Source organism: Rousettus aegyptiacus, unplaced genomic scaffold (assembly GCF_014176215.1).
Source record: "Rousettus aegyptiacus isolate mRouAeg1 unplaced genomic scaffold, mRouAeg1.p scaffold_m13_p_8, whole genome shotgun sequence".
Taxonomy (NCBI): Eukaryota; Metazoa; Chordata; class Mammalia; order Chiroptera; family Pteropodidae; genus Rousettus; species Rousettus aegyptiacus.
In genome coordinates this window covers 38,108,302-38,121,889 of record NW_023416311.1, presented here as the reverse complement: position 1 = coordinate 38,121,889, position 13,588 = coordinate 38,108,302, and the positions used below count along the sequence as shown (strand labels likewise).

At 30.6% G+C, this 13,588-nt stretch overlaps 1 protein-coding gene across 10 annotated transcripts in view; it reads left to right on the top strand.

Moving 5' to 3' along the window:
* DMXL1 (Dmx like 1) overlaps positions 1–13,588 on the top strand; it is a 119,234-nt gene that overhangs the window by 92,849 nt on the left and 12,797 nt on the right. For 6 of the 10 annotated variants that reach the window (XM_016145319.2, XM_016145317.2, XM_036226275.1 and 3 more), the window contains 7 exons: positions 1,854–1,940; positions 4,418–4,539; positions 4,901–5,042; positions 7,981–8,031; positions 8,280–8,340; positions 11,266–11,393; positions 13,047–13,139. In XM_016145319.2, the coding sequence (XP_016000805.2) occupies positions 1,854–1,940; positions 4,418–4,539; positions 4,901–5,042; positions 7,981–8,031; positions 8,280–8,340; positions 11,266–11,393; positions 13,047–13,139 (684 nt within the window). The remainder of the gene's footprint in view (positions 1–1,853; positions 1,941–4,417; positions 4,540–4,900; positions 5,043–7,980; positions 8,032–8,279; positions 8,341–11,265; positions 11,394–13,046; positions 13,140–13,588) is intronic. The other 4 variants (XM_016145325.2, XM_016145322.2, XM_016145320.2 and 1 more) reach the window with 1 other exon arrangement.

Below are 13,588 nucleotides of genomic sequence, written 5' to 3'. Positions count from 1 at the left end.
TAAGTTATCTTTATTATATATTTTTAGATTTGATGTGTTAAGATTTTTGTTAAGAACTTTTGCATCTATGTTCATGGTTTGTAGTTTTCCTAGAATATTTTAGGGTTTGTGGTTTGTTTTGGGGCGGGGGGCTTTTTTTTTGTCTTTTGGTTTCTGGTTTTAAGCTAATGCTTGATAGAATGAGTTGTGAAGTGTTCTCATTGTTTTTTTGGAAGAATTTGTGTAGAATTAGTAATATTTGTTTCTTCAGTGTTTGGTAAAATTCACCAGAGAAACCATCTGGGCCTGGAGATTTTTAGCTAAAAATTTAATTTTTTAACGGATATAGGGCAGTTCAGATTATCTGTTTCTTTTTGAGTGAGCATTGATAATCTGTGCCTTTCAAGAAATTTGCCTGCTTCATCAATTGTCAAATTTATTGGTGTAAGCTTATAATATTTCTTTATCCTTTTAATATACAGTAGAATCTATGGTAATATCACCTCATTCTCTGCTATAAGTTTGAAAACAAAATTATTTCTTAATATTTTTATTTTGTAATATTTTGGATATTGGTGGCATTTTATATTCTCCTAATTGCTTTTCATTTTCTTCTAGTATGCCTTTGATATTCTTTAGTTCTCTTTTTACTTCATGTTTGTTTATACTTTATCGCTAGAGTATTGCTAAAGTACTCCAAGAACACAGCTTTACATTATAGAAGGTAGTAGTAACTCAAAATCACTAAAGAGACCTAGAGTCTCAGTTCAGTTTTTCCATAGATCTGCTGTGAGGCCTCGAGCTCATTGCACCCTTGAAACCTCATTTATTAACATATAAAATAAAAGTTGATAGTTTTATACATCCTGCTGCTCTAATTGAAAGAGTAGTAGAGTCCTGGAGCTAGTCTGTTAGAACTACCCTCTCCAGTTTCTAAGGGAAGCTCTGTAGAACCCAAACAGAGTTCAGATCAGTTTCCGCATAAAATTTCTTTTTTAATTGTAAAATATACATACAAAATTTACATTTTAATCATTTAAAGTGTATAGTTCAGCAACTTTAAGTACATTCACATTGTTGTGCAGCCATCAGCACCATCTATCTCCAGAACTTTTTCATCTCCCCAAACTAAAACTCTGTATCCATTAAACAATAGCTCTCCATTCCCCAACATCCAACTACCATTCTACTTTCTGTCTCTATGAATTTTACTACCCTAGATTCCCGTTTAAGTGAAATCATTGAATATTTGTTCTTTTGTGACTGGCTTATTTCACTTAGCATAATATCTTCAGGATTCTTCCATACTGTAGCATCTATAAATTAAAAATTATTTTAAACCAGGAATAAGTAAACTATATTAAGCAGGCCATATCCAACCTGTTGTTCTATAGGCTATGAGCTAAGAATGATCTTTATATTTTTATGAGGTGGTTTTAAAAAAACAAAAAAGTATATGCAACAGTGACCCTCTGTGGTACACAGAACCTAAAAAGTTTAGCATCTGACTTTTTACTATTTATAAAATATTATCAAAGGATTATAATACTAAGAAATCTGGTATAAACAAATCTTACTTTAATAATTAGAATATCTTGATCCTTTAAATTCATTACGCTTGAGAACATAAGCAATTAATGAAATTGTATGTTGTATCAGCTATCTTATTATAAGGGAAAAAACAAGTTAAAAAACTTTAATACCCTTTGTCAAATAAATCTTGTTTTGTGGATAATGGATAATACCTTTGGAGTTGAAATATCTAAAGAGTTCTTTTTAAATAATTTAAGAAAGTATTAAATGACAGATTGGCATATATTATTCTTCCAATTACTAAAATCACTGTATTTTTAATTTTCTTTTCCTCCATTTAGATAGAAGCAGATTTGGGATATCCTGGAGGTAAAGCAAGAATTATTCACAAGGAATCTGATATCATTACTGCCTTTGCTGTTAATAAAGTAAGTACATAGACATTTTTCATTTCTTCAAGTATTAAGTACTCATAGTTGGAGAATAGTTCCTGTTGTCAGTTTATTCAGTATCAGTATTTCTTTTTCCTAAAGCTACTTCCCACTTTTAAAATTGCAATCTGAATAAGTTTTTTATTTTATAAAATGATTATATTGATATTTAATTTTTTGATTTTGAATATATAGCAGATAAAATTTTTTTTCTTCTTCAGAGACAAGTATCAATATACGGTAGCCTTTAGAATTTATATAACACATTATAAGGGTTAATTCAAAGAAAAAGTTTTCTGTTTTCCATATATGAATATGTTGACTGTGGTTCTTAATAGACCGAATCTAAGCTTATGTGATTCAGAAATTGTTGTTCTTGACTTATGGCTGTAAGTCAACTAGAGTGTTTTATTATTATTATTATTATTATTCCTTAACCTTCTACTCAGCATTCTCATTAAAGGTGTCTGTAAACTACTCACAGAAGAGGCAGCCTTATGTACAGTGGTCCACAGTTGAAATCAGTCTTAATCATTTTTTCCCTCTGTCTTCCCTAGTTGGCTTACTATAGAGTTTTTTAGTGACTTCTTGATACTCTTATTTCCCTTATTCTCATTAACTTAAAAGATACATACACACACACAGTGAATTCCTAATTTAAAAATAATCTTTAAATATTATTTAGATGTATATCCTGTGCCATTATCTATTCAATAATCATTTCACCAGTTGGTTCTCCATTTTACTGTGCTCTCTCTTTTTTCTTTGATTTCTCTTAGATAGTTATTTTGTCATTTCGTCCTCATCTCTCTCTGTGTGCTTTGTCTTATTGCCCTCATAGACACCCCTGAACAATGGACTAGTTCTGTTATGACAGGCAGTTTTGGAATATGCCTCTTACCTATGCAATTCTCATGTTGTAATACAGTATATGCATGTTAAATACAAATACAAAATTACTGTCTATACCCAATAAATATATTCCTCCCCCTGAAGAAAATATGGTTTTAAGTATTCTGTACTATAAAACAAACTAGCTTTTTCCTTTTTTTTTTTTTTTTGGATGTATTTAAGTAACTAGTAATGAGCAATTATCCACATATACAGAGTCTACCATTTACTGTTTAAAAGTATACCTATTTAATTCTTATTTCTCCAGATTTGTTAAATTTGTAGCTGAGAAATAATACCTTTTGATTTAGATTGCATTCTTTTAAAATGCTGATGAGATTGAACTTTTCCCATTTGTTTAGCTGTGATTTTCTGTGCCAAGAATTGTGAAAGATCTGAGATGTTCCCCGGCATTCCAGCTAAAAGTTAGCTTTTGTAGTTTAATGGATGCTGTTAAAAGACAGAATACTCCAGGGCCAGAGACATAGGATAGTTTATCACTAATAGCGAAAGCAATAACTAGAATATTAGCATTTTTACCCTGGGTCCTAAACTATAATTCCCACAAAGTGACAGGGCGAGGGTCAGGTGATACCTGCACACAAAGTGGTGCGCATTACAGGAGAGGAACACTGAGTTAAGGGAACCCAAATCTTTTCTAATGATAGTAAGCTTACCTGCCCTTTGATTTGGAGGGGAAGACTATAGCTGTATATATCCGGGAAATAATACTACGACACAAAGGACAGTCAATGACTCACTCACACAATTGGCAGAAGAGACCCAGGAAGAATTATCTCCCAGCGGTCAGTCAAGTTATATCCTTTTTCCATTTATCTCCAAGGTCTTTGTTTTCTTCTAATTAGTTTTTATTAGCATTTTACATAGGATGGAAATAATCTTGTTTTCTCTTTGCCATCAATAGCTTTCATTTTCTGTTTTAGAGATGCACATTTTTAATTCATGGATATTTAAAATTATGTATCATTTAATCTGATCAACTTTTCGTTTCTGGTTTCTTCTGGCATACTTCCTCCACTCTTTCTCTACCTCTATACTTTGTCTTTATGCCCCTTTCCAAAATTCTGTGTTTCATACCTAAGAGTGAGAAGCTTTAGGTAAGGTGATATTATCTTATTTGAATAATTCACTGCTATTTCTTTGGTTTGATGTTTCTTTCCTCCTTAATCTTTCATTACCTTCCAGGACTCTTTATCTCCTTCACCATCTCCCTACCCATTTCTGAACTGCACAAACCTTACAGAGATTGTACCATTCTGGTAAACTAGAGAGACAGTGCTGGAAGAAGAAATAAAGTAGTACATGCATTACCATTTATAGCTGGCTTTCCATTGGATGCTCTTGAATTCTTAGAACACAAGCATGTCTCCAAGCTCAAGCTGATGATTATTACACTCAAAATTTAATTATTTAAATTAAAATATTTATTTGTGAGAATACTATATATTCTGTACCTTAACAGTGTCATTTCTTGAGGCAATTTTGTAGTTTTCATTTTCAAAAATACCTCATGTCCATGTACTTTTTTGTTTAAAATTTACGGTATGTTTTTTTTTTTTTAGGCAAATAGAAACTGCATAGCAATTGCTTCGAGCCATGATGTTCAAGAACTGGATGTTTCTGGAATTCTGGCTACACAAATCTATACTTGGGTAGATGATGATATAGAAATGGAAACCAAAGGGTACCCTTATACTTCATTTTTTTTTTAAGTAACATTGCAATATGAATGATGATATCCATAGAACTATAACTTTCAAAAGATTTTTTAAAGGAATATTCTTAGATTGTAAGCAGAGTAGAAGCTGATATGCTAAAGGATAAAGAGGTGGTGGAAGGAGATCTAAAGGAAAGGAATTGAGAGTTAAAAGAGAATAAGTGTAGGAATATGAAGTTATTCAAATATGAAGTTATCATCTATGAGTTAGGAGTTAAGAACTAAAAAAAATTAAGAAACACGAAGTCATGTGTTACAACTTTTAGGAATGATAAAAGAAATGAAGAACGAATGGGTTGCTTTCATTCTGGTTGACATTCCTTTGCAGGTCAGAAGATTTCTTAGTCATACATGCTCGTGATGATTTAACAGCTGTGCAAGGTACAACCCCATATACACATAGCAATCCTGGTACGCCAATCAACATGCCATGGCTTGGTAGTACACAGACTGGCAGAGGAGCATCTGTGGTATGTAGTTAAAAATATTTGTGTATAAATATCTTATTTTTTCTCTAGCTTAATAGATAAACGACGATCTAAACAATTTTTCCTAAAAGTTCCCAACTTTTTAGTAAGTCATACTCGCTGGAAGTTGTCAACTTTGATTATGAAGAATAATGTTTTCATTTTAAATGATAGAAAATAATTTTAAATAATTTAAATATATTAACTGCTGTATTTTAAGTAATAATTATTTGGAATTTATTGGTCCAAATCAGGCCTTAGCAAGGTATGGTCTGTGAATTAAATTCTGCCCACCACCTGTTTATGTACAGACAAAATACTAAGAATCATTATTACATTTTTTCAATGATTGAAAAAGAAATCAAAAGAGGAATGGTATTTTGTGACACATGAAACTTATATGAAACCAAAATTTTAGTATCTCTAAATAAAGTTTTATTAGAATATAGCCACAGTCATTTGTTTATATTTTACCTGTGAATGGTTTTATGCTACAGTGGCAGAATTGAGTATCTGAGACAGAGGCCATATTCCATAAAGCCTAAAATATTTATGATCTTGTCTTTTACAAAAAGGTTTGCTATTCCCTAGTTTAGATAATATCTTTTAATGAATATCAACTAATAAATATGCCCATATTAAGTATGACTTCTTTTAATGCTAAGATAAATGTTTTTTGAACAAATGAAAATAATATACATTCTTTTAAATTTAGCCAAAGTAAAATATGCAGATGATCTGAAACATAATTTTGCTGTGGTAAAGGAAGATCTTGACCCCTGATTACCTAAGATGTAATGATATTCTTTATTGATACTTTGAGTAGAGGAATTGATACATAAAATCGAAGAAACTCAACTCCTATAATTCTTTCTGTACCTTCTAGGTGGTAGGTTTGGGGTTTTTTTTTGTTTTTGTTTTTGTTTTTTTTCAGTTTCCTAACTCCTGTAGAATTCTTTCCTTGGCCAAACAAACAAACAAACAAAATTGTTTTTCCACTAATCAGTAAGTGTTGAAATAAAGGCTTAATCATTTTTAATAATATCTGATAATATTTGATACTTAATGCAGTTCTTTTATTGCTCATATAGCTATTATTCTTTGAGATATATGTTGTGCTGTTATAATTACTCTTTATTGTCATTCTTTTCATGCTTGAGATTGCACAAAGGTCAAGTGATTTAACTAGGGTCACAATCTCAAATTTGTGGTAGTTTGTATTAGAGCCCTCCATTCCTCTTAGCTCATTGATTTCAGGGAGGAATGTTTTAAGATTAAATTGAAGAATTTGAAAACCTATCTAGTAATTACTCGAATGACTTGGTCATTAATATTAATTTCTTTCCAATTAACAGGTATGTTAAAATTCATTCATAAAACCTATTAATATTATCATCTTTTACAGGGGAACTTAGAATATACAAAATATATGAAAAGAAGTAATAGATATTTTTTACAACTCCAGTTCCAGAGAATTCAATATGGTTCTTCCTATAACCACTTTTTTTGCTGGTCCAAGTCCTTAACATGGCCTCCAAAGCCCTATGTGATTTAACTCCTGCCAGATTTAACTCTGTAGCCTCATCTCCCTCCATCTTACACATGATTCTCTTTGTTCTAGTTACAGTGGCCTTCTTTCTGTCCCTTGACCACATCAAAGTCATTGACATGTTGGAGCCTTTGCCTTGCTTTCTGCTTAAAATGCTCTTTTCCTGTTTTACCATTTAGATCTCAACTCATATTCCCATAGATTCCCCTTGCTTCCCTAGTAAAGGCATCTGCCCTGTCCTACTCTACCTTCAATATCCCTATATCATATTATTCCATTCTGTCATCTTTATAGCTTTTGTCAGTTTTAAACTTATATATCCATTATTTAGATAGAATGGAAGCTCTTTTAGAAATTACTTTATGTCTGCCTTATACACTGGTGATCTCTAACAAGAATGGTGTTTAATAAATTGTAGGTTCTCAGAAAATGTGCTTATACTCCAAAGCATTATAAACCAGATTTTATCATTGCCATTCCTCTTAGAACTAAATTTTCTTCCTATCTAAATCTTAGAAGGACATATTTTTAATTTGGATCATTGCGATTTGTAAACATAAGTATTGGGATTGCCCCACTCTATCTTCAAGTAAGACACTGATACGATAAGGTGGTTCTTTTTTATATGGATCTTCTCCAATAATGAATGACTTTTCTCCCCTAAAATATTTTATGTATGCTTTCAGAAACTTTAAAGCTGTGTTTATTATTTTTACTCTTAGTTTTTCTTTGATACTTACTCAAAAAGTATCATTTAATTAGGAAAAAAAAGATGAAAGAACAGGAACCTTTAGGCATTTCTTTAAGAGGAACAGGAGATTTAAACATGAAGTTTCCTAAACAAAAGTAACATTCAGCAGATTTTCATTTTTTGTGGAGAAATGATAAAATATTTTCTTAATCTTATTTTATTGGATTATAAATACTAACATAAAAGAATACTTGTTATGGCCAACTTCTTTATGGGAATATAGCTGTATCTATACATCTTTCAGTGTTTCTATCCCTCACCAGTTCTGCTGAATAATCCCTTTCCTCCCTATCAAATCCCCTCTTTACTCACATACATTAGGCTAATTGGACAATTTAAAATCCAAAAGAACAAAAACAACAACAAAAAATATACATGAAACTGATATTACAAACTTAGGATAACATATAACTGCAGTTATGGTACTGTATAAATAGGAAATGTTCTATAAATTAAAATTATCCCTTTAATTACACATATTTACTCCTGTTTGACAGGCTACTTAAATCATTCAAAGCACGATTTACAAATAGGTAAATAAACAATTCCAAACGATCATTAAAAATTTATACAATTTTCTTTTTACCTCTTTTTTTTTTTTCACATGCTTCTACCTGTCTTTTTAACCTTATACTATTCAGGATTATTCCAATAAATTTAATGGGATCAGAAAAGAATTGGCAAGAAAGGAGGTAAGACTAAATTCTCAAGGCGAATTTGTTTCTAGAGCCTAGTCAATGATGCAGAAAATGTTTGTGCACTTAAATGTAAGAGCACCGAACTATTAAACTTAATTTCTGTTACCATGTTTAGTATTTTTACCACTCATAATGGCAATTATGAAATCACATAAAAATAAATGTTATTTGAATTTCCTGTCACAAGTAAAATTTTTAATACTACTATAGTTACTAAAAGAATGATTTTTCTTTGTTAACAGATGATTAAGAAAGCTATTAATAATGTCAGAAGAATGACTTCTCATCCCACTCTTCCTTACTGTAAGTCAATAATAGCCATTTTCCTAAGGAATTTAAAGAATGCTTTTAGTTTAAAACAAAAGATTTGCTGCTTTTGTGGAGAATGTTTGCTAGAAATAAAATCTTCATTTCAAAATTGGATAAAAATAGAAAAAAAAGTTCCTAAATTAATAGAGAAGTCTAACTTAATGTAGTAAATTTTTAATATTTGACTACATATTTTAAGTTTGCACATTTTGTTTTTGAACATTTTCGGACTCTTTACACATGCTAAATTGTAATTGATAATTATTGTTTTAGTAATAGAGTCACTCCCATCTTTTGTTACATAAACCGGAACCATATCTTGGTCATTTATGGCCTCATTATGATCACTTTGTCTTTTATCAGATACACTAATAGTAAGTATAGAAAACAGTTATTTAAGTTCTTATCTTCTAAGGCAGGATTTATTTCCAGCTAATCTTTCTAGGGATCTCAAAGGTTTTTCTTCTCTTTATAAAGAACTTAATTAATGGGGAATTTATTGAAAGTATTGAAGCAGAGAAAAATTGAGACAGTTTTCAAATTAACTGGTGGATTGGAATCAATATTCATATTGGCGTGCGAGTATTCCAAGTGTTTTTAACATAATTTTTAAGTTGTACCCTTCATCCAGTTATTCTACCACACAGTAACAAAAATAGTACATATTAATTAAGGGGTATTCCTATCCCTCCAATTAAATAACCTATAAAAATTTTACCACCTTTTATTTGAGAGATACTCTGATAAAATACACTTGACAAAACCAATGTTCTTTTATACTTATTTATCGTAGGTGCTGTAAGTTACCTATTATCAAAGTTGTACACCAGTGTCCAATAAAAGAGTTCAAGAGAATCATACATTTAAAATGAAGAGAATAATTTCTCATACTTATACTAGAAGAATAAAATAATATAAAAAATTCGTTTCTTTTCACTATATTGAATGTATTCAACTCTAGAAGTATATTTTCTATCAACAAGTCTAAAGTGAAGTGAAAACTAAAAATCTGTCATGGAGCATAGACTATAGGAGTCAAATGTGTTTTACATACAAAGCTTAAATAATATTACTCCCACAGCAAGAAACATTTAACATTGCTTAAAACTCTATCCTTATTCTATGCAATAAGGTTTGGAAGTTTCCTAAAATATTGAAGGAACTTAATTTTTTTCTCAGCCTCATAGCATGTATCCCAACAGGTGACGAGTATTATAGGGAATAGTCTCTACCTCAGTCCCATAAATTTGAATAAAGAGATCCCTAGATTCAAAGGCAATTAATGGAGTTATTTTCAACATTGTTAGGTAACATCAGATCACTTCTGTCTTGGGATAAGGACTCTGTCTCTTCAGAGAAGTACTGTAATTGTCAGATAAGAAACTTGAAAAATTAAAGCTAATTACTAGATTTTTTTTCAGTTCATGTCATGAACAAGTCCCACCAATGGTGATTTAATTCAACAATAAGCACTTTTTATGGAATAGAAATGGTATGAGACAGGATTTTTTAAAATTTTACCCTGAATTTCAGTTACCTCAAAATAGTTCCTTTCTTACTTTGGAGTAGATATTTTAAAAAATCTTATTCACTAGAACACACTACTTTTTGGCTTTGACTCTAGGGAAATTTTTAGAAGTTAGGCTAATCGGTTGGATTAAAATAGAAATGGAAGTCTTAAAAGTCCTATTTTTTAAAATAATGAGCTTCGAAGGTTTTTACCATTGTAGCTAACCTATTCCTTACTGCTTTGATATAACACTCTTTAGTTAGTAATAAGGGATATTTGATCAGACAGCCTGTTTTTTAAAATCTTAGTTTACAAAGGTTTTAAGAGATGATTTCATTTTATATGTCAGCTCTTAGTAATTAGGGATCATTTTCAAATAAATAAAACTATTATAATATTTGAACACTTTGAGTGGTTTATAAACACAAATTGGCCCAATTTATTTTTTCACATAAGCTAAGTAGACTATTGGGGGCAAGGGAAAAGAGCTAACATCATGTCTCAAGAAATTCTTTCCACCCTCCCAACCCCAGGTCAGTGTTAAAACATTTCAGAACAATTGAAGTCCATTTATTTAAATACTTGGTAAGGAATGAGAGAATCTTGACTAATATTTGACTAGTAATGTGCTACATCTTTATATACATTAATAAAATTTCTTACTACCTCTGTGCCTCATTAATATTAATAATTATACTTAATATAAATTGAGTCCTGTATATTAGGTGTATTTCTGAACAATTTATAGGAATTAACTCATTTACCTTCTCACAACTGCCCAGTTACTTATATATCATTATTCTCCTTTTACAGGAAGGAAATAGGCTCAGGGAGGTTAAATAACTTTTCTACTATCACACAATTAATAAATGGTAAAGTGAAGAATTAGTAATTATTTGTCTTATTCATATTTCTCAATGAAACAAATAACATTTGAGATAGCAGGTCAATCAGAAAAACTATTGGAAATGTTTTTTTCTTTAGCTTGACATTCAAGGCCTCCTACAATCTTTTGAGAAAATGTATAAATTTAAACATTAATAGTATGCTGATAAGACCTGGCTCTTTAATAGTCCCAAGCATTTTTAAGGAGTTATCGTAAAAGTTATTTATTAAAGGCTATTAAAACATTATTGAGTTCATTTCAAAAGGAAATAAATTTATAGAGGTCTGATTTAATTGCTTCTGTTTTGTATGAGGATATATTCTCAGTCAAAAGTACATCATATAGTTAGTTAACTGCGTCTAAGATTAAGAGTATTCACATGAAATTTTATACAAAGGTAAATTCATGTTAATGGACTATGAATCATTTCTTAGGTGTTTCTTTCATAAAGATTTTCACATTGGATTAAAAAGCTAATTTTCCAAAGATTCTTTAAATTTGCAGTTTTTGCCTTATAATGCAGATCTGACAGGAGCTCAAGATGGAAGTGTCAGAATGTTTGAATGGGGCCATTCTCAACAAATAACCTGCTTTCGATCTGGTGGCAATTCAAGAGTTACAAGAATGAGATTTAACTACCAGGGAAATAAGGTAGTATATAAAAATTCAAATGGAAAAATGGTTTGTTATGTTGGAAGTTTATAAATGTTACCAATTTGGGTTTCCAAAGAGAACAGCTCAATGAACTAATGGTAAAGTATTAATCTATACAAATTCTTCTTTAAAAAAAATTTATCTGAAAGAATGCTTAAATTCATTTGGTTCCACATTATATATTTATCTATTAAAATTCACTTAAATCATGCTTCAAGACCAAATTATTATAGGACCACCTTATGTTACACATTTTCGATTAAACAGTTATACTTCGCTTATCCTCTGGAACCTACTCAAAGTATGGTCAAGTACTAGGCAACATCTGGAAGCTTCTTAGAAATGCAGATTATTGACTGCTCTAGACCTACTGAACCACCATGCGCATTTTAACCAGATACTCTAGTGATTTGTATACACATCAAAGTTTTGAGAAGCACTGTGCCAGAACGGCATCCACAAACTATGACCTAGCTGCCTGTTTTGTAAAAATTTATGCATGGCCAGAAACCCTTACTAATAATTGAAGGAATACACATTAAAATGAGCCTTTTTTCCATAAATTGATAAATATTTAAAATTTTAGTAAGATGTAGTGTTGACTAATGTGTAAGAAAAATGGGTACATAAATTAATATTACCTCAGGGTTTAATTTTGTCTTCACCTACCAATTTTAAATGTTCCCCTTTGATAAAGCTTTCTCATTTCCAGATATCTATCCTACATAATACTCAAAAGTATATGTACAAGAATGTTCAAAGCTGTACTTTTTATAGTAGGGAGAAGTGGAAAGTTTCAAAAAGTTATAATACAACTATATAGTGTAATTCCATACAGTACAAGAATGAGGTAGATTTATATGTACAACTGTGGAAAGTTGGCTATAATAAGTCAAAAATATAATTATGGAACTGTGTATTTACTATAATCTCAATTTTTAAAAACCCTGTAAGTGTGAATGTTTGAATATTCATAGAACAAATCATCAAATTGTTATTTGTTTTGAGATCTGGAAATGGAAAAGTGCAAAGTTGACGTTTGTCTTCTTAAGTATGCATTGGTTAATATTCCTAGTGTTAGCCCTTATTGGTCAAATTACTTTATAATCTAAAGAAAAAAATTATTAGCACTCTTACTCATCCTTCAAGATCTGTATAATACACTCCCTCGCTGGATTATTTGATATCTTCCCAATCAAATTGCCTGGAGTTTCCATAGTGGAGTTTTTTTACTGTGTTAATCTTTCTTTCATTTTACTTTCTACTGTTGTTTACATGTTTTCCTTATTGTATATTTCTGAAAGTCCTTATTTTGTCTTTTTCAAAATGAACAATTTTCTATCTCATGTATGTTAAAACTTTGTTGTATAGCTTAATGTGTAAATCCAGTATCCTATTTTTGGAGTACTTATAGAGAATATACAGATTGCGCTGTTGGTTTGTATAATAAAATGAGTGATGTTTATTTCTTTTACATCGACCCTAAGCAGTAGCTAAATGTTTTTCTAGACTAGATCCATGCATAGGGGAAGTGAAAAGTCAAACAATATATCTATCAAATGTTTACGAATCAAAATATGAAATTCACAGTAAGGGTAGGGGTATATATGTGCTTTTGTATTAAACATTAAATTTTTTTTTGCCTCTAAGTTTGGAATAGCTGATGCCGATGGATATTTAAGTTTGTATCAAACAAATTGGAAATGTTGTCCACTTACTGGAAGCATGCCTAAGCCATACTTGGTAAGCCAAGAATACCAACTTTAAAATTTTTTGAATGTTTATTTTAAAGACGCTATCAATATATATTTGAGGCCAGAAATATTAAAGCCAAAAAATAAATCTATCTTGTCCTATGTATTCGATCTGTTTACTATAAGCTCCTATTCTTATGTGAAAATTACCATGTGAGTTTTTAAAGCTCTTATAACTTGGAAAATTAACCTGTATAGAACCAACATGGCACCTACAGAGAGCCATGCAACCTGTGGCTTGCTAAAGCTCTTTTCCAGCCTCACTAAACTGTAGTCAACAGACTAGAGATATGGTTACTTTTCTTCAATTATCCCTTATGAACAAAGTAGAAAACATATCCTGTGGCTGGTACTATTATTTTCTTGCCCAACTCTTAAAAAAAATTTTGATATATATCTATTCAAGACCACATGAGCTCAATGAACCTTCTATAGCTT